General features: G+C 53.7%; 7 protein-coding genes across 7 annotated transcripts; 4 read left to right on the top strand and 3 right to left on the bottom strand.

The window, feature by feature from the left end:
* On the top strand, positions 1 to 4,692 carry INS49_001921 (uncharacterized protein; the record flags this gene model as incomplete). Its single annotated transcript, XM_043162740.1, has 4 exons — positions 1 to 405; positions 725 to 2,872; positions 2,938 to 4,364; positions 4,473 to 4,692. 4 exons carry the CDS (start codon positions 1 to 3, stop codon positions 4,690 to 4,692), a joined length of 4,200 nt encoding a protein of 1,399 aa, XP_043031246.1.
* Positions 4,693 to 6,101: 1,409 nt separating this feature from the next.
* On the top strand, positions 6,102 to 7,867 carry INS49_001920 (uncharacterized protein; the record flags this gene model as incomplete). Its single annotated transcript, XM_043162739.1, has 2 exons — positions 6,102 to 7,127; positions 7,190 to 7,867. The coding sequence occupies 2 exons, from the start codon at positions 6,102 to 6,104 to the stop codon at positions 7,865 to 7,867; spliced, it is 1,704 nt and encodes a 567-aa protein (XP_043031245.1).
* Positions 7,868 to 9,483: 1,616 nt separating this feature from the next.
* INS49_001919 (uncharacterized protein) lies at positions 9,484 to 10,008 on the top strand (the record flags this gene model as incomplete). The annotated part of the gene is made up of 2 exons (XM_043162738.1): positions 9,484 to 9,591; positions 9,649 to 10,008. The coding sequence occupies 2 exons, from the start codon at positions 9,484 to 9,486 to the stop codon at positions 10,006 to 10,008; spliced, it is 468 nt and encodes a 155-aa protein (XP_043031244.1).
* Positions 10,009 to 10,668: 660 nt separating this feature from the next.
* On the bottom strand, positions 10,669 to 11,484 carry INS49_001918 (uncharacterized protein; the record flags this gene model as incomplete). Its single annotated transcript, XM_043162737.1, has 3 exons — positions 10,669 to 10,714; positions 10,819 to 11,270; positions 11,341 to 11,484. 3 exons carry the CDS (start codon positions 11,482 to 11,484, stop codon positions 10,669 to 10,671), a joined length of 642 nt encoding a protein of 213 aa, XP_043031243.1.
* Positions 11,485 to 12,100: 616 nt separating this feature from the next.
* Positions 12,101 to 15,615, bottom strand: INS49_001917 (uncharacterized protein; the record flags this gene model as incomplete). The annotated part of the gene is made up of 6 exons (XM_043162736.1): positions 12,101 to 13,551; positions 13,581 to 13,742; positions 13,831 to 14,197; positions 14,267 to 14,470; positions 14,617 to 15,268; positions 15,350 to 15,615. 6 exons carry the CDS (start codon positions 15,613 to 15,615, stop codon positions 12,101 to 12,103), a joined length of 3,102 nt encoding a protein of 1,033 aa, XP_043031242.1.
* Positions 15,616 to 17,411: 1,796 nt separating this feature from the next.
* INS49_001916 (uncharacterized protein) lies at positions 17,412 to 19,873 on the top strand (the record flags this gene model as incomplete). Its single annotated transcript, XM_043162735.1, has 2 exons — positions 17,412 to 18,199; positions 18,283 to 19,873. 2 exons carry the CDS (start codon positions 17,412 to 17,414, stop codon positions 19,871 to 19,873), a joined length of 2,379 nt encoding a protein of 792 aa, XP_043031241.1.
* Positions 19,874 to 21,261: 1,388 nt separating this feature from the next.
* Positions 21,262 to 24,559, bottom strand: INS49_001915 (uncharacterized protein; the record flags this gene model as incomplete). Its single annotated transcript, XM_043162734.1, has 5 exons — positions 21,262 to 21,446; positions 21,509 to 21,916; positions 21,984 to 22,390; positions 22,672 to 23,093; positions 24,380 to 24,559. The coding sequence occupies 5 exons, from the start codon at positions 24,557 to 24,559 to the stop codon at positions 21,262 to 21,264; spliced, it is 1,602 nt and encodes a 533-aa protein (XP_043031240.1).
* Between the last annotated feature and the right edge of the window lie 301 nt (positions 24,560 to 24,860).

Below are 24,860 nucleotides of genomic sequence, written 5' to 3'. Positions count from 1 at the left end.
ATGCCTACCGCCGTACGGACCTCGTCGGGCGCGGGCGTCATCAACCTGGCCGCCACCCGCCCCGACCCTCAGCCAAAGTCCACCGCGCCGCGCCCGCAAACGGAAAACGGCCACCCCCGCCGCAACTCGACGAGCAACCACAAGCGACCCTCGAGCGCCCCCGGCGACGACAACAACAAGCCCAATGGCGCGCACGCCTCCGACCCTCCGCAAGCCCCGAACAGGCCGAGGAAGCCGCCGCTCATGAGGTCCAAGAGCGACCACCCGTCCCGAGCCTTACACGTAGATACCAGCACCGACTCTTCCAACGATGAGCAGACGATAGCGGCTGCCGAAGACTTCGGCACCCGGCACGGCTTCGACGGACACTACCAGAGCGAGGACATAATATCCCAGCTTGCTAATGTGGGTGTCTCTTCCTGTACCGCTTGACGACCCAGCCTTAGTGCAGGTCGTCTCGTAGCTTCCTTCTGCCCAGTGTCAGCCCTCGCACGGCAGGCACGAACTCTGGCTTGCAGACCAGCAGAAGTGCTGGATCCAAGCGGTGCGAGTCCTTGCTTGACGCGGCCGATAGCCAGCTTCCATGTGCCTTGGGAGGAGGAGCACCTATGTGTCATTCCGCACCGGCCGTGAATCTCCAGTCGTCGCGTCGAAGATGGAACCCGTGGCCAAGTTGCCTTCGCAGTTGCTACGAACATACGCTAATTCATTCAATCATTTTCAGGGTTGGTACATGTATTTCACAGACAAGAGGCACGAGACGACGGGGAAACCAAAGGCAGAGCCGTTCAATATCCAGGATTGGCGGATGAGAGATCGTCTGAAAACAGTCTCCGCGGCCCTTGCCGTGTGCCTCAACATTGGCGTCGAGCCTCCGGACCAGTTGAAGACAAATCCAGGCGCTAAGTTGGAGGCGTGGCAGGACCCGACGGTGCCACCAGTCCAAAAAGCACTGGAAAACATCGGCAAGACGCTACAGGGGCAGTACGAGACACTGGCCATCAGGACAAGATATAAGCAATACTTGGATCCGTCGGTCGAGGAGACCAAGAAGTTCTGCATCTCCCTCCGTCGAAATGCGAAGGACGAGCGAGTCTTGCTGCACTACAACGGTCACGGGGTGCCAAAGCCGACGGCATCGGGGGAGATATGGGTCTTCAACAAGAATTACACCCAATATATCCCTGTGTCGTTATACGACCTCCAGCAGTGGCTGTCAGCGCCTACGATATTCGTCTGGGACTGCTCTGAGGCTGGGAACATCTTGAGCAACTACCACCGGTTCGTCGAGAAACATGAGCAGGAACAGGAGGAGCTGGCCGCCCGCGACTCAAATTACGAGAAGGCAAATTTCAAGCCCTACATTCACCTGGCGGCATGCGCAGTCAAGGAGAACCTGCCGACAAACCCACAGCTTCCAGCGGACCTGTTCACTTCATGTTTGACAACGCCAATAGAGATGGCGCTGTGGTTCTTTGCCCTTCAGAATCCGCTCAACAAGGACCTCACACCTGAACGAGCCAAGAAGCTCCCGGGCCGTCTTCAAGAGAGACGCACTCCGCTAGGCGAGCTTAATTGGATCTTCACTGCCATCACGGACACGATCGCCTGGACGGTTCTCCCACGGCATCTCTTCAGGAAATTCTTCAGACAGGACCTCATGGTCGCTGCCCTGTTCCGCAACTTCCTCCTGGCCCAGAGGATTATGTCAGTATATGGATGCCATCCTGAATCATACCCGAAGCTGCCGGACACCCACAACCATCCCCTGTGGGATAGCTGGGACTTGGCAGTGGACATGGCACTCTCTCAACTACCGGCCTTGGAGAGGAAAGAGACGGAGGGCATCGAATACGAATACCAGAGCTCGACATTTTTCACCGATCAACTGTCAGCTTTCGATGTCTACCTCACAAGAGGAGATGCGATGCTGCAGAAGCCTCCGGAGCAGCTACCTGTTGTCCTTCAAGTATTGTTGAGCCAGCAACACAGGGTCAGAGCGCTGATTTTGCTCGGTAGGTTCTTGGACCTCGGTCCTTGGGCAGTTCAACTTTCACTCAGCATCGGAATCTTCCCCTATGTGCTCAAGTTGCTCCAGTCGACCCACGCGGAGTTGAAACCGGTCATGGTTTACATCTGGACTCGCGTGCTCGCTGTTGACATCACATGCCAACAAGACCTGATCAAGGACAGTGGCTATAACTACTTCGCACAGATCCTGAAGCCTTCAGAAGTGCTTGTAGTAACCAACAGCGATGAGCACAAGGCCATGTGCGCATTCATTCTCGCTATGCTCTGCAAGGACTACAAGCCTGGGCAGGTTGTCTGCAATCAAACCGACATCATGTCGTACTGCCTGCACTATCTACAGAACGAGGACAACCCGCTGTTGCGACAATGGTCATGTTTGTGCCTCAGCCAGCTTTGGCTGAAAATGCCGGAGGCGAAGTGGAGGGGGATCAGGGAGGGCGCGCCCACGAAGCTTTCTGCCTTGACCAAGGATCAGTGCTGCGAAGTTCGGGCGGCTATGCTTGTTGCGATGACGACCTTCATCGGCATCCCGGACTTGACTGCTGAAGTGCAAAGGATAGAGGAAGCGATTACATGGACGCTGCTGGACATGACCAACGACGGGAGTCCGATGGTCCGACGAGAGCTGCTGGTGTTTTTGTCTCACTTTGTCCTCCGGTACGAGAGTAAGTTCGTTGTCACGGCCTACGAGCATCTACTGGAGGAAAGGGAGTACCTGCTCTACCCGCCCAGAGATGATGTTTTTGATCGGCAGAACATGCTGCTGCATTATGCGCGGCCAGCGAATCGCGACAAGGATGGCTCCATCAAGCCCCAGGCGGAGGGCTTTTCGAACAACACCGTCATCGCAGCCGCATGGAACACATCATGATAATGAGCGTGGATCCCCATCCTGAGGTCCAAAAGGATGCGACCGTGGTCACGGACTACGTGCACAACACACTGCTCCACTCAGCTGTCGGTGCGCAAGCTCAGAACCTCATGGAGGAGATACAACGCCGGACGAAGCGCACCTTCATGAAGAACCAGCCTTCTCACCAGCGGACCAATACGAGCTTGTCAGTGGCCTCTGATACGTCAGTGCCCGCATCTCCGGGCCTGCTGAAGAGAACCTTCAGCACGATCTTTGGGTTAGGATCCGTTGCGGACAATCTTAATACATTGGCAACACCAGCACCCTCACAGTCGGCTTCCAGAACAGGCTCGCTGAGGAACAGGACGGGCCTACCTGATGCTCCTCCGGAGCAGAACGAGCAGTTCCAGGCGCCTGCCAATTACCACGTTGCAGAAGAACCTGTATCCGCTGGGTTTGAGGAGCGCGACGTGAAGGAAGTCCCGGCGCTCCCATTGCCGAGTGGTTTCCTGGACTGGTCAATCGAGTATTTCAGGGAGCCGCAAATGAAGCCCAATGAGGCCGAGGAACCTGGCAGCGTAGAGTACAACGCGCGGCTGTGGAGACGGTCAAGGAATGAGAGCATCCTTCGAGAGACACAGCCCCAGAAGTCTCATGCCGGATCGCACAAATGGAATCAACAACTGGCGCTGATCAACAATGGCGCTCAGCCCTCAAGGATGACGTTCCATCAGTTTGAGGATCACCTGGCCGTCGCAGACGACGCGAACACCGTCTATGTCTGGGACTGGAAGCTGCAAAAGCGAAAGAGTAGGTTCTCAAACGGAAACCCAGAGGGCTCCAAGATCAGCGACATCAAGTTCATCAACGAGGACGACCAAGCATTCCTCATGACGGGCTCCTCAGATGGCGTCATCCGGATGTACCGCAACTACGCTCCATCCGACGATGAAGCCCACCTCAAGAGCAAGAAACCGGAGCTCGCGTCTTCGTGGCGAGCGTTGACGCACATGGTCGCGAGCAACGTCAACTCGGGCATGGTCTTTGACTGGCTTCAAGTCAATGGCACAGTCCTAGTCGCGGGCGACGTACGGGTGATCCGCGTGTGGAACGCCAGCTCGGAGACGTGCATCATGGACATACCCGCGCGGTCTGGCAGCTGCGTTACGTCATTGACCTCGGACCAGATGACAGGAAACATATTTGTTGCCGGTTTTGGCGACGGCGCAGTACGCGTGTTTGACCCACGGTTGAAGCCGCAAGACGCAATGGTGCGGAAGTGGAAGGACGAGCCAGACAGGCAATGGATACGTAGCGTACACATGCAGCGAGGCGGACAGAGAGAGCTCGTCTCAGCGTCTAGAAACGGAAAGGTCCGGCTGTGGGACATCCGCAAGGACCAGCCGCTGAAGGTGTTCCAAACGACAAAGGATGTTCTGAGGACGGCGAGTGTCCATGAGCATTTGCCAGTCTTCTCTGTGTAAGTTGCTAACCAAACCTCGGTCGCCGTGCTACTCCCCTCCCCCCTCCGCCCCTGAACTTTGCCCACGCGCTTGTGTCCATGCAATACTGATACATCTACTTGCAGCGGTACCTCGGCCCACATTGTCAAGGTGTTCAACTTCCACGGCAAGGAGCTCTCACGCTCAGAACCGTACTCGAGCTTCCTGGGACAGAACCGCGGCTCACCCATCTCTGCAACTGCCTTCCACCCACACCGCATGGTTATGGGGGCCGCAGCGAGGGGTGACCACCACATCAACGTTTTCAGTTGTACAAACGAGCCGGCATTCGGCACGAATATCTAATTCCTAAATGACTCGAAGGAACTCGAAGGTGTAACGATGGCTCTTGCTTTTACACGATGGATTCGCAGAGCGAGGCGGAGGTCCACCAGGGAGTGTGGCTTGCTGGTCATTGGGCTGCTGTGCTGCTGTGCTGCTTACGAAGAGCTCGGATCTTTGAGAGGCGGATTTTCTCTTTGGCATAGCGAAGGAAGGATTCATCATGAGCATTATGACTGCAAAGAGCTGATTTTGGCTCTGGCTTGTTCGAGACGCTGGAAATGCTCTCAATCGCTGGCTTTCCCCCCAGCTTCATTTAGGTGTTGGTTGGTAAAATGCTATTTTCCAAAGGCATTGAGACGACGAGCGACAGCATCATTGATTAGGGAGGGTTAATGAATTTGTGTTGTCTCAACACAGGTCTATCGAATGTTTCATCTCGTCGTCAGTCTTGGCGCGTCTCGCGCCGGAGGGAGGTCCCGGAGTGCGGGTGCGTCTCGAAAGGGGGTGTGTTTAAGTTTGCTGAAGTCTGACTCTCGCGAATTGGATCAGACCGATGCAATTTAAAGGTCAGTCACTCCACGAAGGGTCGAAAGGTTAGCGACAAGAGACATCGCTCCGGATGACTCTTTTACGAATCTCATGATTTGGAAGCTGGAGCTGGGCCAAGATGGCGAGCACCAACAAGGGTTCCTTCCCTCTTGAAACGCAATTCCATATGAATTTGACATACGGTCCATTTACAGCTTTGGAGGGCGTTTGAAATCGTTTACGGCATGCCTTTCACACAGATGCAAACTTGAAGGAATTAGTTACTCGGTAACCAAGCAGTCTTTTCTCGTAGATAATATTCTCCTCGAGCCGGGGGAGTGACGTAAGTATCTTGGCCTAAAGGCTGTAAGGCAAGGGGCTCAGGTGGGCTCACACCAACCGTCCTCTCCAGCTCCCGCCGGACCCCACCTCGACCTTGACTTTCACCCCTGGCCTCAAAATTTACCCCTCTAAAAAAGGCACGCGGTTCTGTCACCACCTCATCGCCACGAGCACTTGGAAGGATCCTTCTTGGCCGATTGAGTCAGACCATCTTGGGTTCCGTGACTTTCTCGAAGTTGTCGAAAGGTATTATATGCCCTGTTTGCCCTTCACCCGCTTTTGGCCACATCTCTCCCGTCCTGGTCCCGTCACACTTTCACTGCCAGAGCACCTATACACCCGGCACCAAGTGGCCCTGAGGCAGAGGTATCACACAAGATCGCAAACAGGCCAGACCAAACCAAGCTGTATCAATTGTGCCGGCAAAGGGACAGCAAGGGTGTGGAAAACTCCAAATTACTGACTTGTCACAATTACAGACCCTCTCATCTGTTGTTACTCTAACCCCCGCCTGAGTCACACGGTCCACAACACAAGACAACATCATACCACCACCCAACATGGCCGACAACCCCGAACAGAACCCCGCTCCCGCCACCGACCCTGCTGCTGAAGGCGGTGCCGAAGGCGAGGCTGGCCCCTCCAAGAAGGCCCTGAAGAAGGCCGAGGCAAAGGCAAAGAAGGAGGCAGAAAAGGCGAAGAAAGCAGCTGAGCTGGAGGCCAAGCGCGCTGCCGACGCTGCCAAGGAGGCCGCCGACGACAAGGCCAAGGACAACTACGGCGACCGTGATGTGGTGAAGCTGGGCGGCGAGAAGGTGGCACTGAGGGCTTATGGCGACGAGCACCTCGGCAAGACGGTCAAGCTGCGCGCGTGGATCCAGCAGAGCCGCATGCAGGGCGCCAAGATGTGCTTCGTCGAGCTGCGTGAGGTCGAGGACTGGAGCATCCAGGGCATTGTCACTGCGTCGGCCGAGGGGACTCCAGTTTCCAAGCAGATGGCCAAGTGGGTCGGCTCTGTCAGCCTCGAGAGCTACGTCGCCGTCGAGGCCACCGTCGCGAAGCCCCTCGAGCCCGTCAAGAGCTGCAAGGTCTCCAACTACGAGCTCCACATCACCAAGATCTACTGCATTGCCCGCGGCCCCGAGGTGCTTGGCCTGACCCTCGCTGCGTCCAATGCTGCCATCAGCAGCTTCGATGTCGACGGCAAGATGCAGGAGCTGAACATTGGCGACGCTGCGCCCGGCCTGTCCGCCACCCTGGACACACATCTCAACAACATCGTCATGCACAAGCGTTCCCCATTGCAGCAGGCCATCCAGACCGTCCGCGAGAACGTGCGCGACCTGTTCGTCGAGTACCTCAAGCAGAACGGCTTCCACTCATTCGAGCCACCATGCCTGATCGGTGCCGCCTCTGAAGGTGGTGCCAACGTCTTCGGCCTGCCGTACTTTGACAAGAAGGCCTTCTTGGCACAGTCACCACAGTTCTACAAGCAGCTTGAGATTGCTGGCGGAAGGAAGAGGGTGTACTGCGTTGGCCCTGTCTTCCGTGCCGAGAACTCTAACACCCCAAGACACATGACCGAGGTGAGATGACCACACCACCATTTTGCCTTGCTTGTTTGCCGAGATGCTGACGAATTGGCAAGTTCACCGGCCTCGATATGGAAATGGAGATCGAAGAGGACTACCGTGAGGTCATCTTCATGCTCGAGGGTCTCTTCCTCTACATCTTCCGCAACCTCGAGGAGCGCTGCAAGGAGCAGATCGCGGTCGTGCGCTCCATCTACCCGTCTGAGCCCTTCGCCCTGCCTGAAGACGGCAAAGAAGTCCGCCTCACCTTCGCCGAGGGCCAGCAGCTTCTGCGGGAGGAGGGTCCCGAGATCTACCGCAACGTCACTGACGACGAGGACATGTCCACAGCGCAGGAGAAGGCGCTCGGTGCCATTATCCGCAAGAAGTACGGCACCGACTTCTACGTGCTGGACAAGTTCCCCGAGTCGGCCCGGCCATTCTACGCCAAGGAGGACCCGGAGAACAACAAGGTGACCAACGCATACGACTTTTTCATGCGCGGCCAGGAGATCATGTCGGGCGGCCAGCGTATCAACACCCCCGCCGAGCTGGAGAAGCGCATGCGCACCAAGGGCGTCGACCCTAACAGCCAGGGCCTCAAGGAGTACGTTGACTTCTTCAGGCAGGCAGGGTGCCCGCCCCACGGTGGTGGCGGCATCGGGCTGGACCGCGTTGTGGCCTTCTTCCTGAACCTGCCCAACGTGCAGCTCGCCGCCTACTACCCACGTACGCCGAGCCGACTGACCCCGTAAGGTGTCGTGGTAGATGGGGTGCAAGAGATGGATTTATTCAGTGGTATAGATCGAATGAGAACGAGACTGGTACAGCCCAGTCTAGACTACCTCCGCTCAAAGCTTGGCTGATTCTTATCCTGTGATCACGCACGTTGACTGGAAAAATGCTATGTATCGCCCGACCTTGGTATCTGAATCAGATATGCGTCTCATGTCTTGGTGCTATGCCCAGGTGGCCCACTTGTGCTCAATCCCAATGATAGGAAGAGGCCCGTAGCATCAAAAGCCTGATATCTGATGCGTCCAAAAGTGCTTTCTGGCTCAAGTTATCAGCTGACTACAGTTTCGCCATCTTTTCATGTCCTCCCGTATGCAAATAGCACCTCTGATCGCCAGTGGATGCTGACGTCTGAAGCCTGAGTTATGGCACTAAGCTATGAATTCCCTCCGTTGACAGTGCTTCCTAAAACTCTCGTAAGAATTGTCGTTACGTGTGATTAAAATATGTCCTGTGAAATAATGGACCTCATTCAAGAGTAAATCGGACCAGAAGCGCCTGGGAGACCTTGATAGTTCATTCAATATTAATCATCTCAGCATCCCCAGCCTTTCGGAATCCGCAGCATGGGCTCGAGGCCGACTAAGCAGTGTCATCCTTAATTACATCCACGTGGGTGTACATGTCTCTGGCCACCCAACTAAGTGAGTTGCTTTGTTGGCATATGTGCTTCTTGACCACGGCAAGTACAACTTTTTCGTCTGCAACTTCTCATCGACTTGTCGGAGACCTCTGTTTTCCTCTATTTTTATAGATTGCTCAGCATGAGAACACGCAGGGGTGTTGAGGAATCTCAAGACTGCTGATACCCTCATGGCTTTCACTTGGTCCTTTACGTGACTCTCTCTCTCCCTGAGGCAAATGCTCAGGCTCGGACAGTATCACTTCGGTTATTTTCCGTTTTGTCACTGGAGAACTGACAGCGTCCACAGTATTGGGACCATGTACTGCTGATAGACAGCAAACTCCGTATTTGTAGGTGAATGATAATCAGTCGGCTTTCCTCTCTGAGTTTAATTGCCTTACTAGTGACTGCACAAGAAGGTTTGCCCTGACCCAGTGTCTCTGTTGTACTTTCGGTTATGGGATTTGATGGTACATCTCTACACCACACAGAATCCTACTCGAGTGAGAGCCCAATTGAATACAAGCCAACTTTTCATGCTCATGATGTTCATTTATCAGTATCGTGCAGCAGGCGTCAGAGCTTAGATTGGTTTTCATAGTTGTAGTTCAGTTGCTATAACTTGAAGAGTTCTCATGGGTAGATATATCATCTTGAACCCATTCATAAGTCCTTAGGTAGTTAACAGTACTCATTAATAGAGCATTTCTCAGTGAGTCCCTTTTTTGTCACCAGTCAGTCCCGAGTTCACACAATCTCTCGAGCCCTGCGCGTCCTCGGGGACTCTGCAGCTTAGGTCGTCTTTCTCGGCCTAACCAAAGCTTTCCTGAGCCATGCCAGATTTCGGTGAACCAAGGGTAAATATCTTTGACCAGAGCCTAGGCTCCTGAATCCCCCACCGACAAAGAACTGCCCTTCCTGCAAACTTCCAACAACAACAAGTTTGTCAAAATGTCTTCAGGTGAGAGGGATGAGATCATCTTCGGCTTCACCGAGAAGGAGGTCAAGTTCCTTATCATGAGCCTCAAGTGTATTGAGACTCACGGAAACCGCCGATTCGTAAGTTTGCCCATACTGTCCACCGCAACAGTTCGAAGCTGACATTGGCATCGCCAGCTGAACTGTGCCCGCCTTGCCCGGCTTACAGGATACTCCAGCGCCGACGCCTACAAGTACTACATGGACCAACTGCTCCAAAAGGTCATCGCGCTGCCTCCCGTCGATTTGACCCGCGGCGGCGACGACCAGAAGCACGATGACACCGCCACGGCTGCTGCAACTGCCTCGCAGGTCCCTACACCTGCTTCTGACCAGGACGGCAAGGCTGGCCCTTGCGACGGCCGGGAGGATAAGAAGGAGATGGAAAAGGCGAGCGACTACAAGGGCATCGATGACGGCATGGACGGTGCTGGCGGCGACCCGGAGGATGAGAAGGAGCTGAAGGCTCTGGGCAATGCTTATGCCTGGGACTGCTAGAGAGAGACCGACACCAGCGAGAGTTCATGCCTAGGTCACTCTTGGAGCAGAGGAATAGCAGATCGACACTCTCGTAATTGTTTCGAGAGACACTCAATGGGTCCCTAAATATCGAAGATCACTCTGGGCCCTTATCGGACTTGTACAGCACGTCTAAAGATCGCCCAAAGCCCAGGTTGACTGTGATCTCTTTTCTCAAACATTCACTCTCAAGAATACCAGAAAAGTTGCCAGCGAAGTGTACTAAAAATTGCCAAATGGGTCCTGTGATTCATGTTTTGGGCGAGTCCCAAGTACGGTACGGGCACACAGAGGTGCCTCAGTGACGGAAGGAGCTGCTCTCTGTGAGTTCCCTCCATGCCACACTCACCACGTGTGTGGCCTTTGCCCTTGGACCATGTTGAAGATAGCAGCAGGTTCAACGCTGGAAGGCCGATATCAGAGAACATAATTATGCCGTGCCGGTGGCGAACCTGCCTTGCACTGCTGGATAGAGTCCGGCTCCTGACGAGCGCATCGTGACCCCAATGCCTCAAATCGCTGGGAATATGATGCAGAACATAGACTGCCTAAGCACACCTCCAGGCTGACTTAGTGACTTAGGCTACCCTCGATGACGAGATGGTGTTGCGCAGGTAAACGCTGGTAGTACAGGTTCTTTCACAGCGCATGCTTGTCTCCCATCTCGTTCCACTTCTCCTCCGTCCTGATGTGTGTTAATCAAATGCTACGGGTCCTTTATTGGAACATTCTGGAACATTTCAAAGCACAAAGATTGGGGAACCGTATTCAGAGAAGAGTTATACTTACATGCCGTCTCCAATGTTGTCCCATGCCTTGTTGGTGCGGTCCTCGCTGATGGATGGCTCAGCAGTTTCGTCCTCGCTGCTCCTCATCGGAATATCGTTCGTGGGTCCAACGTTGTCCTCGACCTCAGAAGTGATTCCAATGTTGTCAATGACGGAGGGTTTGGCGACTTGCTTCTGCTTCCCCTTTCCCTTGGTCTTGACCTTGCGCTTGGCTTTGCGTCCGTCCTCCTCACCGTGCTCGTCCGCATCGTCGGAAGCAGACTCGTCGTCCAGCTCGTCCTTGACAATGATGCAATCCTCGATGATCTCCTCGGACACGTCACGCTGCTCCGGAGAGGGGCTCCTGCTGGGCAGGCGCGGCAGCCTCATCAGCCTGCTGCTGAGGCCCTTCCACTGGGCTCGGGCGTCGGGGACGCTGTTGTTCGTGAGATCGGCGAAGTCCTTCATTCCGACCTGCGGGTTGCGAAAGTTATGAAACTCAGTTGCGCTCTCCCCCCATCTGGGACTTGGAGTCATAACTTACTTCCCATCCGACCGCGTACCGCTTGCTGCTTTTAATGCACTGGATGGACATGAGGACAAGCTCGACCTCGTGCTCAGTGAAACCGAGGATACGGAGGCCGTCATTCTCATCATCCGACATGTTACTGGCCCGCTGCTTGGCCATGAGAGGCTCTATGCGAGTACTTTCGATGCAATGTGGTGTTGTGATATTCCCGATGTCAAGTCCTTCTCTGCGTTACTGTGAAGAATCAACTGGGTGCTGAGCGTCTGGCCTTGCCAGGTATTGCATTAAAATGCCATTCAACGGATATTCCCATGAAAGGAAGGGACAGGTCCAAAAGACATTTGAAAGGGGTTTCAATTTCAGCCTAAAAGCCACGAGACTTGCATTTTTACCCCGAGTGTTCAGAAAGCTTCAGACAGACAATGGCTGCCTTGCAACGGCACTTCTCGGCCTGCCCTGATCACCTGTGGCATGTTGATGAATGAGTAAAAGGAGGTCTTCAGTCACTTTGACTTGATTGTATCCCTTTTCTCAATATCATCATGGTTTGCGAAATTGAATTCTATCTAGAGAGTGACTTGTCAACTAAGCACGTACGGTACAGGTCTACCCTGTGAGATATGAGTGCTGTCAAAGTCGTGACTGGTTAGCTTTTTCTTCATTTCTGCAAGCCTGAGAACCTCACGCAAAATGCGTATGCAGACCAAAATCCATTTCAGCATAAAACATGTCTTCTATGGTATTTGTGAAAGTTCCCTGTCAGTATTGGTTTCTCCTAATTGAATATTTCAACCAAATACCGATCTCGCGGCAGAGCTCTGAACCAACCATCAACAGACGCCTCATCCGTTCTCCCGACGGTTCTATCCGCCTCGAATAGTACCGGAGAGAGCACTGAAAAGACTCCGTCTGACATACTCTTTGCTCCACATATGTATAGCCTGGCGCCTCTGTCCCACAGCTGAACGATTTCCTCGACATGACTCTTCACCGTGTCCGCAACATAGCGACAACCACCCTCCTCCTGTTCCCGGCTGTATGCCCTCCGTACACCCACAACAGAGTCCTTTTCCATTGAATCTAGCTCGCCGCGGTAAAGATCATCGAGACTCGAGCCCCGACAACCAAAGAACAGCAGAGCAGGCGAAAGGTGGCCGCTCCCTCCCTCGTTGTTCTTGATGAACCAAGCACGCTCCTGGATAAAGCCTCGAAATGGAGCAAGGCCTGTACCGGCTCCGATCATAATGACTGGTGTCTTGAGCTCTGGTGCAGGCAGGCGAAACAATGAAAGCGCTTGATTAGCCGGCAACGAGACGTAGACAATCGATCCAGGCTCCCGAGATGCCAAGTGATTCGATGCAACTCCCTTGTTTGGGCCTGCGGCGGCCCGATCTACCACACTGTAGGTCAAGGTACCGTGGCCAGGCTTCCAACGTGGCGACGACGAGAAGGAATAGACCCGAGGTAGCATCGGTGACAGCATGAGCAGAAAGGAAGAAAGGGGCAGAGGGACCTCGCCCGGCTCGAATCGGTCCAGAAGATCCAATATGCTGGCAGTGTTCTTGTTGTCTGTTAAAACTTCTCGCAGGGACTGCTTGGTCTCCTCGCCTACCGCAGTATCGATGAGTAAATCGATCTGACGTGTGCTGGCCGCACGCCGGAGGTCGAAGTAGCTCGAAAACAGCTCTAACGCTGTCAAGGGAGTGTTGGTGGGTATGTGGCCTGGTGGAGGACAACTTGCCGAGCCCGGGTGGATAGTGACCACGGTGTTCCCCTTCAAGGCAAAGCAAGACAGAGCACGCTTGACAATGGACAAGTCATTCGTTGGAAGGACGTGGAGGTGATCACCAGCCTCATAAGAAATTTCAGCTGGCAGTTGGAGCTCGATGTGTCTTTTCTGAGCAACACCAGGGCTGGAAAGAAGCCTCGTCTCGGTGACGACTGCGGCATGAAAGCCCTTTCGGGGGGTGTGGTTGCGTGGTGGTTGTTCGCCAACGGTGACTTTCAGCCTGGTATCGGTTTGAATACCGTCGGATTGCGGCTCTTCTCCTGCACTGAGGGTTGGCCACAGCTGTCCGGCCAGCCATGTCTCGAGAGAGTCGAAGACATCGTCTTTGGCGGTGTTGGCCCTTCCCATTGGCGATAACCTCTTAGCGCCAAGCTTCTCTAATTGGGTGTCGAGAAATTCCGGGACCTTGTAAAATGTCTGTGTCCAGTCACTGTGGCCTGTGTTCACCGTCAGACATGGCACTCACCCTTGATCAGGGTCTGGTTGATGTCTGACTCACCGACACCATAGACGGCATACTCGACGTCTTTCAGCTGACCGGGTTCCTCACTCTGAATCCACTCCAAGAACTGCGCTGCATTGCTGGCTGCCTTTCCATGGTATGTGCCAAGAATGAATATTACAGGCTCTACTGTATGTCAATATTCTGTTGAAGACACCAAAGATGCTGCAAAAGTTGTCTACTAGCAGAGAGTGTGTAAAAGAATCATACTTACGGCCTGGCGGTAACTCCTTCAAAGCCATATTCATGGTGGAGATACTTGGACTGAATCCTCTGGTTGAAGCCTCGGCCTTGAAGTGTTTGGCGAGAGCCTCACAAGTGCCTGTATCGGAACCGTAAAGAATTGTCATCGGGCGACCCTGGTGCTGCAACACTGCCGTGCCCGGCGCTGCTGCTTCTTTGGTACTTTTCAAACTCTCGCTTCTAAGACTGCGATGGAATGAAGTGGCATTCCTCCCATGCCTCAGTTCTGCTCGGATCTTGAAGCCGTCGGGCTTAATAGTCAAGAGATGCTTGATTTTCAACGTGTAATTGGGGTCATCTTTGCTGAGGTTGAAGTTTTGAAGTATGATAGCCAGAGCCTAGTTGTGTCAGCTTGTGGGATTCGATATCGGCACATCCCGGAGATCATAAGACGAGGTACCACTTACAAGTTTTGCTTCCTGCCAGCTGAAAGCCATGCCCAAGCAGATGCGCGAGCCATTTCCGAAGGGTTTCCATGAATTTGGCGGCAAAGCATCGAATTTATCTTGCATCATCCTCTCGGGCTTCCACTCATCAGCATCATCACCCCAGACTGCCTTGTCGCGATGTATGGGATCGAGAAGGAGGCAGATCGCTTCTCCCGGATGGACCTGTACCCTTTCAGTATGCCTTCCTTCATTTTTGACAAGGGAAGTGGTGACTGATTCTTCGCAGTGAGTTCTTGAATCTGTGTCATCCATGGGAAGTGGCCTCGGGAGTGTCAAGAATCAAGGGCGAATCTTCCCGAGCTACTTACAAGGTACTTTCCCCCAATGATTTCGTCCTTATATGGAGTTACATAAAAAGCAACGGCGGTAGGCATAAGTCGCAGAGCCTCCCGGAAGACTGCGTCCATGTACGGCATGTTCTGGATGTGCTGCAACGTTATCGAGTCTTCGCCAACAACCCTGTCAACTTCGTCCTGTAACTTGTGAAGCGTCCCGGGATGCTCGAGGAGGTAGAATGTGGCGAAAGACAACATTCCGGAAGTCGTTTCATGGCCTGCCACAAGAAAGGTTATGAGGTTTCGCACGACCTCCTCATCGTTGAGTTTCTCGCCTGTCTCTGGGTCTGGAGTCTTCAGCATTGCGTTAAGGAAATCATCCCTGTCCACAGGGTTCTGTCGTCGAAACTCCACCATACTGCGGCAAAGTGCGTGCATGAGCTTGATGTCCTTCTTGAATTTCAGCATGGCTCGAAGCCGGAAAATGCCTGCCCAGTCAGGTAACATGGACTGAATGTCAGCCTCAGCCAAAATGTCTACCATGTGCTTCACAAAAGGATGGTGCTTTCCACCGAGGTAGAAGCTATTGAATCGATAGTCCATTAGGCATATCGCAATGGTGTCTAATGTAAGTCGAGTGTAGTCGAAGGCTATGTCAATGGAGGCGTTTGGTCCGTCCCGAGCCCTGGTCACAATTGTCGACTTGGTCAGTCGTTGACTCCATGGCGTGGTGTTGTTTGAACAAGATAGAACGTTGATGACTTACCACTTGAGACAAAGTTGCTCTGCGACGTCCTTCATGTCATCAAACATACCCCGGATCTTCAAAGGCCCGAAGATTGGTTTGAGGATACGGTGTGTGATACCCCACTGCCTGCTTCCATGGTGTGCGGTGAAGAGGGCGTCTTCGACGACTTGCCGCAACGTCAAAACTCCGCTGGCGACAAGCTTGTGGAAACGAGTCTCGTCACAGACCTCATCGGCCAGTTCTCGAGTACACACGTTGATCTCTCTTTGGCCAGCATAGATCATTTGAAAGATCGGGCCTAGGGGTAGCAAGGCTGTTAGAAGCAGGTTGCAAGATTTTAATGTATTGGACAGCGTGCTCCATGTCCCAAATTCTTACTGTACTTCTTTGCAATCTCTAGAGCTGATGCATAAGGTGCTTTGAGGTCAAGATCGAAAATGTTGCCCACCACTGGCAGCGCTATTCCGGTTGTCCATCTCGGTCAGTTGAAAATTCTACCATCTGGATCTGTGGCGTTGTGACAATACTCACGCTTTGGGCCAGGCGCTTTGTCAAGAGGGCATATTGCGCCGCTCCCTGTGGAACTCGGCATCCTGGATCTACTCAACAAGTTTCTGAGGCTGATATTCTGGAGAAGTACTCTCTCTGTTGAAATTGGGTGGGGAGGCTGAATGTAGGAGGGACCGCCCAGCCTCTTATGCCTGGCCACTAATACATCACTGTCATTCTTTGGCACTGCGGCTGTCCTCCAGTCGCGTGAACCGCGACATCTGTCTCGAGCTCCATTGAGCTATCAGGCCCTCATTCCAACGGACTTTGAGAAAACCAAAAAGAAATGCCTCACTCTGCGGTATTTTGGACAATAGCAGGTCCGGAGGCCTCATGACAGGGTGCCTTGACCGCTTCGTCGCTACGAGGCGCAAAGGCAGCCAGCCCCGTGGTGATTTCCGCAATCCTAAAAAATGGGACTGATTGCCTCCCACATGTCACAGTCCAGTGCTAGGGTAAATTTGAGTTCGACATATGTTTTATCTTGCGCATAGGTGCTAGACAGGGGTGTCACGTGTCTGGTCATCATACTTTTGGATCTGCTCACTGGCTTGTGACGACCGTCTCCAGTGAGTCGTGTTGCAGGAGGAAGGCCATCAAATGAATTCCCGATCCTCTAGATTCAGCACTGCCTCCTTCGGTCCCTCCTTTCTGTATTCGATTAGTTCCTCCGTCGGGAGACACTTTGGTAGAGTCCTGTGCATCTGATGCGGCATTTTTGTGAATGCTCGAATGCCGAGTCAGTCAAGCCATACAATCAGCTCCGAAATGATGGAGTCATGCCCTCTTGAAGCGCCTCTGACACGATGATGACTGGAAAAGACTCAGAGTCTCCAGGCCTGGAATAAGCCGAAAGACGACGGCTATCTCGCGTTGAGCTCCTCTACGATGGCTCCGAATTCACTCACCGCTTCAAAGCCTCCTTCCACGGAGAGTCTAATTCCCGCACTAGTCGTTATTTCTGAGCTGCCGAATTTGACGTAGCGCTTGACAATGACTGCGCCTCGTCGTAGGTTTGGAAGAGTGTTCATCGGCCTGCGGAGTTGTTTCTACAGCCGTTTTGCAAAACGACCCAGCCAATGGCAGTTGCCGTCGTTGGCAGCTCGATGTAAACGGATACGGCTAGGTCACGGCCGAGTTGTTCTTCCGATAATCTCAAATGCGGCCTCCGCTCATCAAATCAGACATGCCGTAACATGGAAGAGCTTAGAAGACGACACGGGGATGCTTTCTTGATTTGACTATTAGCTGCGGTAATTTCTGCGGCAGCTGGAACCCATCAGGAGTAGAGACACAGCTGCAGACGGAGGGATGGGGTCCATACGACCTCGAGAACACTTTTCCTAAGGATCCTCGAAGCAAGTATGGATGTCAAATGCTGAAATAACACAGACGTCTATTTAATTCGTGCAACCCCAAGAACCAGAAGACCATCGAGACCAGTCATCAGTTTCATACATGTATGTTTTGAAATCAATCCCAGATCCGGCGTTTCTCCCGTGTCTTTCAATCCTACGATTACTTCTCAGACATGTCACTTCAGAAGGGAACTGTCGTGTCCGTCACAACAGTCGAATCTCCAGACGAGCAGTCACCCCTGTTAGATGTTATCCTCAACATCCGCTACAAGCCATCATGCGCTCGGCCGCCGCGTGTTAGTGCGGCTGGCAAGTTTCTTGAGATGGTATGCATGTTCACCACTCGTCTCCGCGTCCTCAGCTGCAAGTCACAGCATCACAGCTCCATGTCAGCATCCTTTGAGCCGCTCTCCGAGACAGGCCGCTTCGTCAAGCTTTACGTGGAACCCATGTTCCATTGGTGGGGAGCAAACTTTCGCCTTCTGATAACGCCCTGTCTCGGAACAGTCGACGTGGTCAACGCAGCTGGTGAGCGGCGGTCAGTCGTCAACGGAGCCTCGCACAATTACGCTGGATTATATGCAATCACAGCCGAGTCTGAGGAGCTACAGCGGCTGTGCTTGGACAACCTGCCCGTTTCCGACAGTGACGCGGTTCCTCTGTTGCGGGATTCTGTCCACGCTGCCATCGCAGACTTCTTCAACTGTGACTTTTGCTTCACGACAAGTACTGGATACGGCGCCAACTACGTGGCTCTACCAGCGTTGATTGAGTCGACTCGGACAGTGGTTTTCATGGACAGGGCATGTCATAACTCTATATTCACAGGAGTCTTTCTCGGGCGCTGCTCAGACATACACAAATTCAGACACAACGACATGATCGACCTGGAGTCGATGTTGCAAACATTGCCGCGCAACCTAGATCGGGATGTCATCGTGGTTGTGGAAGGGTTGTACAGGTTCGTGACACCCTCCCTATCTCATCTTCCTTTCCTTCATTTTGTTTGAGAAATGTCGGGAAAATCTAACGAACTGAAAACAGTATGGATGGAGACATTCCTCCTCTGGGCGACCTGTGGCGTTTGAAGAGCGAGTACGGATTCACTCTCTACTGTGACGAGGCGCACTCATTCCTCTCCATAGGTAGCACGGGTCTCGGTTGCTTACAACATTGGAACGAAAACCATTCCGCGTGGCCTGTGCCCTGGGATTTAATCGACATAAGAACAGGCACTTTGTCAAAAGCAATTGGCGGTATCGGTGGATTCATCGCCGGGAAGTCTGTCTTCAAAGAGCACATTCGGAGACACGTCGACCAGGTACAAGACAAAGACCACATTTCTATACCAACTTCCACGATGGTACAGACACTCTTGGTCATGGAACAGCCACGAAGAATCTCGCGCAATCTGCATCGACTTTCCGAGATATCCAAGTTTTGTCGTGCCGAGCTGGATCGCTTAGGCGTCTGTGTGTACGGAGACGAAACTGGCACTCCTATACTTCCCGTCTGGGCTGGGAGGCCTAGTGCATCGGCGAGGCTTTCCTTTGCCTTGCGACAAGCGGGTCTTCTCGCAAGTCCTGTCACTACACCAGCCGTCCCCTTCTGGGAAAGCCGGGTACGAGTGAACCTCTCGGCTGACTACAGCCATGCCGACGTTGAGAAGCTAATCAACTCGATTGTCTCTGCTGTGGATTCTATCGGTCTGTCCAGACGAAGACATGGTCCATTCTGGGTCAATGACTTCAAAAGCCTTCCATCACCCGAGCATGGAGTGTCTGACGAGGCGAGAATATCTTTTGCAAAAGTCAAAAGTCTCATCGACCAGGCTTCAGTTCACTTGCAGGAAGCCCGCCAGTCGAAAGCGGCATCTCCACATCTCCGCCAGTATCTAGGCGCAGGCTCTGTCGACAGTGGCCACTCAGCTAGGTCAAAGTACGGAATCGGTGCCGGATCTGCGCGGTGGATCTCAGGGACCTATCCGGTACATCTGGCTGTTGAGCAGGCCCTTGCCCGTACCCATGACGTTGAGGCCGCCATGACATACGCTGATGCGACTATCGGCCTCGCATCAACCATTGCCGCGTTGGCCCGTCCTGTCCTCGGCCGCAAAAAGCATTACATGCTGTGCCCACAAGCAGCGACCGGAGCCGTTCGAGATGGATTGTCACTTATTCCTCCCAGTCGCAAGGAGGGCGCCAACCAGAAAACCTTGCAATATCGAGACGGGCAGCACCTTCTTGAGACAGTCGACCAGCTTGCTCGGCATAATGCTTGCTTCACCGTCATTGTTCATGCCCAAGAAGCTCATGTGCTCAAAGGGCTGGCAGAGATGGCAGGGAAACGTCCAATAACCATCCTTCTGCACAGCCCATCAGGACGTCTCAATGTTCAACAAGTGCGCACTGATATTTCAGCCTCCCGCAGTAACGCGGCAAACGTGCAGGTGTTATTATACGGCTCATTCTACAAGATATTGAACGGTCTTCCGGGAGGATATTTAGTAGGTTCTGAAGCACTCATTCGGGAACTGAGGTACACAAGCCGAGGATATATGTATACTACATCGACGCCTCCATTCGTGATGGCCATGATACGTGAGGCTTTAGAAACTGTTCTTGAAACAGCATGACAGAGCCACAAATTCACTTCCGGCTTTGATTCCATGCGTTCCTCGAGGCTACTACTGATCTTAAGGCTGGCAGATGAGTCCTCTAGGTAGTAGTTTCAGAGATTGTGGGAAGCCACAGATATCTCGCATAACTAGCAGCTCTAAACCCTAGGCTCACAAATATAGTGGGCTTTAAAATGTCCTTTCAGTCATTGTATTCCCTAGGGAGACACTGATGTCTCGGGATGTGTCGTCCTGGCCTACAGGTATTTCTCATAATTCCATCGCATTCAAGGTGTTTGCTGTGTCTGTTCAACAACGTGTATCAAATGTCCCAGTCGCATGGGCAGGATCTGAGCATTTCGCTTTCAAAATGAAGCACAAATCACCATCGGCAGATGTACATAGTATATGCATAGGCACATATTGATCAGCACCGGTTTATTTATATCTTTCTCCTAGTTCCTCATACTTAGACTTTGCAAGCAGAGACGCCCAGCTAGGGCCAAGCTAGGAATGCTGCAAGATCGAAGTCGTCCAAGGCCGTTAGAAATGTGGGCATTCAACATTTGATTTTGCACTTCCAGAAGAATAGCACACACGGGACCCAACGCCCTATAACTATTTATTGATCTATGAAAAAGATAATGTGCGCTCAGGCGCAGCAAGAGTGTCTCTCGTTGCTTCATTTGTATGTTTGTGGCAGACTAAGGCCAAAAGTTCTCACAAGCAGCAGCCTGGACGGTGCTTGCCCGCAATATACAATGACGAACCAGATATTTGGAATCCATATTCTAGGCTATTCAACATTCAATTCCAAGCTGGTATCAGTAATGCGTGGGCTTATGACCGCTCAACCTAATCTTTGCATACTACATGACTGACAGTATTGAGTGAGGCTCGCTTGGCAACCATCATTCTTCGACTACCCTCTACACTGACCTCAATGCGCAAAGGCCACATGTCATACTCGAACGAGTTTCTCGATGGAAAGTACGAGTGACACACTCACGCCGCCACGTTATTATGACCACGAGCTGGGAAATACGTATCATGAATCCAAATCCTGTCCCTCATTACATTCCCAGATCATGTACATAAAACTACTTACCTATCCAGATTGACATCAGAGGAGTATGAGAAACTCATTGGTGTTCCAATCCAGTACCAGCATTATTCCCAAAGACCCAACCCTTCGACCAGATGTGCTTTTCATTTTGACTCTGGACATCACTGATTCATTCCAAAACCATCCTTCGTAAACCGTCATTACCTCATGACCAGCCCAGAGCTGGAAAGCCACCCGGCGAGAGACCAGACACCAATGCTCAAGAATCACCATGGAAAATGAAGCGAGCTCTGGCGGATCACCAAGTCAAGCGACCTCCACGCCCTGACTTGGTCTGCCCTTACAGAGAGGAACCGTGCAGTGTCTTGGTGTCAACAACCATCTCGCGGCCTTGGTCGTTGACAACCAGCACTCGGACGGATCCGCGGCCGGAATCGAAGGCCTGCTGGAGGCGGTCATAGAGGTTGGACTGGTCAAGGACTGGCAAGGACTGCTTCACATCACCAGTCTCGGTCATGGCAACAACTTCAGGTACACAGTCAGCCTCCAGATCAGACAAGTACTGGCTTGGGATATGGAGAACTCACCACTGCCGTCCTGGAGGTCAAGGACGCGGTATTGCTTCAGGATGGGTCCGCGCATGGTCTGGACAACAACGCTCGGGGCGGGGTTGTGAATGGACGAGGACTCCTCATGGAGCTGCTTGGTGAAGAGGTCGACTCCGAGGTAGCGGTGCTGGCCGGTGGCGGAGGAGGTGGAGATCCGGATGACCTGGGAGATGCGGCCCTGGAGGATCAGGATGTCGCCGATCCGGATGTGGTGGCAGGGAATGGTAACTGAATTTGGGGCTTCATCTCCGTAAGCGGCCTGGCTTACACGGCGAGACGGACGGCTTTCCCGGACCTCAGTCACCTCAATGGTCTCATGATGACCTCGAGGGTGAATGATACGATCAGCGGCCTTATGGAGGCCGTGCCGGAAAGAGTGATAGTGGCCTACATGGGGGGCATTCTCAGAATACAACAAAGGAAACCATGTTGAAAACAAAAACAGGCAACTCACCATCTTCGTCGAAGTAACCCATCTTGGCTTTGTGGTGATGCTTGTGACGCGGGGAGCGATCGATCTCGACTGTCTCGTCTACACGGACAGTCTGGTTGACAGCAGGGCGGATCCTGGGGGCCTCGATGATGTGCTCGTCGTGGTGAACAGTCTCCTTGACGACGGGACGGCGCAGAGGCGTGTCGACGGTGGTCTCGGTTACGCGGACGTCCTCACGGTAACCAGGCTGGGATCGAGCACGGTACCCACGCTCGATGTTGTCGATGGGAGACAAGGGGATGGCCGGGCGAGACTCGGGCCGGTGGTGATGGTGGTGGTGGTCGTGGTGTCGGTGAGTGTCGATCTCAATGCGGGTATCAGAGTATGAGGAACGCGGAGGTCTCTCAGAGTAGGAAGAACGGGGAGGTCTGGAGTGAAAACACTCAGTGTTAGCTGTCAAGCCCAAGTTGTGTTTACTGGTATTGTTGGTGTTGTTCCGAGGCCAATACATGCGAAGCAGCTCCACACCCGATGCCATGAAGCTCGAGGCGATTGGTGCCCAAGGGCCCCTGGCCACGTGGGTCCAGATCTCAGCTCCATGCTGCCGCGGATCCACACGCAGCCTGAACAGACCGGGCCGAGTTCATGTGCAGTGACGACAAGGCGCGCTCGGCCGAGTGAAATTGGGCGTAGGTCAGGACACACACACGAGGCAGAGGGCGTCGGGGGCGGCGGAGGCGGGGTGGAGAAGGGCAGGGACAGGGCAGAGGAAACAGATGGGTATTGGGAATACCTGGGCTGCTGCTCCTTGAGCTCTTCGCGGTAGTACTCTTCACGGTGGACACCGGGACGGCGGTACCGGTCCTCTTCACGGGTGACGAAGACCTCTTCCTCGCTGTAGCGGTGCTGCTCCCTGCGGGGAGGAAGGTCGGCCGCGGCGGCGGAGTAAGAAGAAGAGACCTGACTACCTTCCCGCCCGGGCTTGTGGTGGGGGAGGTGGAGGTTGAGCTCCTCGTGGGTAGTGGTGCTGGTGCTGGTCTTGCCCGACTCCTTCTTGTCGTCGTCGCGGTACGACGAGGGGAAGATGCTGAAGGGGACGGGGACTCTCGCTTCAAAATCCAGGTTGACTGCCTTGTATGGGCGCGCAGAGTCGTCCTCCTCTCAACCTCTTGACAAGGAAGAAAAGAAGAGTCCTCTGGCTTCTTCCTGGGGAAAGAAGTCGAAAGAAAGGAGAAGAAGAGAAGGACCCTACCAATTGATACGGACTCCTTCTGTACTCTGGGGATTCGATCGAGCTCCTTTTTGGCTGGGGAAGAGGGTGCGTGGAGGGGGCCGAGCACAACAGGTCAAGTGGCTGACACTACGATGTGTGTGGTATGGCGAAGATGGAGAAGAGGATGTTGTGTCTGGATGTGTGAGTGGAGGACAGCAGTGAGGAAAAGAGGAGGAGGGAAGACGCGGGCGAGAGGCAGAGGAGCAAGAGACGGCGGGCATTGAAATACTCTAGTGCTGGGGTTCTGCGGAGGGGGAGACGGTCCGTCTCCTGGCCCATCAACCGTTGCTACTGGCTGCAGCAGGGCCTCAAGGGTGTCTGAATGGTGAGATGATTGATCTCTTCCCCCTCTTGTGCCCGTTGCTGTGCCTGTGTTTACTCGCGGTGGAGCCAGCTGCAGCTCTTGTTTACCCCCCGGTGCCCTCCCCCCGATCTTTTCCTTTACAGCTGCTGAGGGTCGAGCTCAGCGAGCAGGGATCATAGCTCCGGATAACCTTTGCACCCCTGTCCATTGGGGCAAGTCCCAGTTTTCTCCCAGCCCGGCTCGGCGCGTGCGCTCAATGCCCATCCATCCCATCACGTCCAGCCTGCAACCTCAGCTTGCCGCTGTACCTACCTAGATAAATCACACCCAGGCGAGATGAGCTGCCATCGTCTCCCGTCCCATTACGACCCGTCCCATTACGACCCGGGCCATGTTGCACGCCGGCAGGGGAAATCCGTCATCAAGGCACTGGCCAGCAGGGAAAAGCCCCTAGAAGCTGTCAGGCACCCCAGAAAGGGCCCGGCCCTGACGCCATCTCGGGCTGTGGCATGGTAGACCGCGCCTCGTGTCAGGTCGAGCAAGCCCAACCACCACCTTTCTTATTAACCTTCCGTCCAATGCCCGGGCTCCCTGGGTCGGACTGGGCTGGACCGCACTGATGAGCCTCGATCTGTGTGTGATCTCTGGACCGGCCTGTGGGAGTGGGACGCTGCAGCCTGCTGCACTGCAGAGCACATCAGTGAGGTACAAATGCTGATGGCTGGGGAAGTGGGCCGTGTACCACATGTGGGCATCCGCGCCCGGGAATACGATGCGCCACGCACTTAATTCAGCAGGCTGGGATGGGGGAGGAGAATCACTGTCTCCAACGGCTCTCACCAGCCGGTCTCTCCTCTTCTGCATGCATGTCTGAGAGATCAGGGCAAGCGTGGACCGAACCCATTGGGCCTCCACAAGCACGGGCGAGCTGACCATCCACGACTTGTGCATGTGCTTGCGCCCAATTCGTCGGAACGTGAGCAGAGAATGGAGCAACGCGTCACAGAGCCCGGATTGCATGTGACTGTTTCTTCTTCTGCCCTACAAGCTTCTGCTGGAAATCGCGAACATCTACACAACTTCAATCATCGCGAGCACTCATGCTGCTCCTCTTCACCCCCAGAAGCTCTCCACAGCTACAGATCTGCGGCCGGCCATGAAGACCTTGACAGCTCCGATCATGCAGGGGGCCATCGTTGCCATAGAAACGCTGGGCGCTAACGGAAGCTCAATGCGACCCCACCGTCCCAGACGGGCAGGACGGCTGGACGGTAGCCCCCAGCGGTTGGCAAATATCAAGGGGTCTTTCACGTGTCGAGAC

This window comes from Diaporthe citri (genome assembly GCF_014595645.1).
Source record: "Diaporthe citri strain NFHF-8-4 chromosome Unknown scaffold_1, whole genome shotgun sequence".
NCBI classification, from domain to species: Eukaryota; Fungi; Ascomycota; class Sordariomycetes; order Diaporthales; family Diaporthaceae; genus Diaporthe; species Diaporthe citri.
This window is presented reverse-complemented; position numbering and strand designations above follow the sequence as displayed.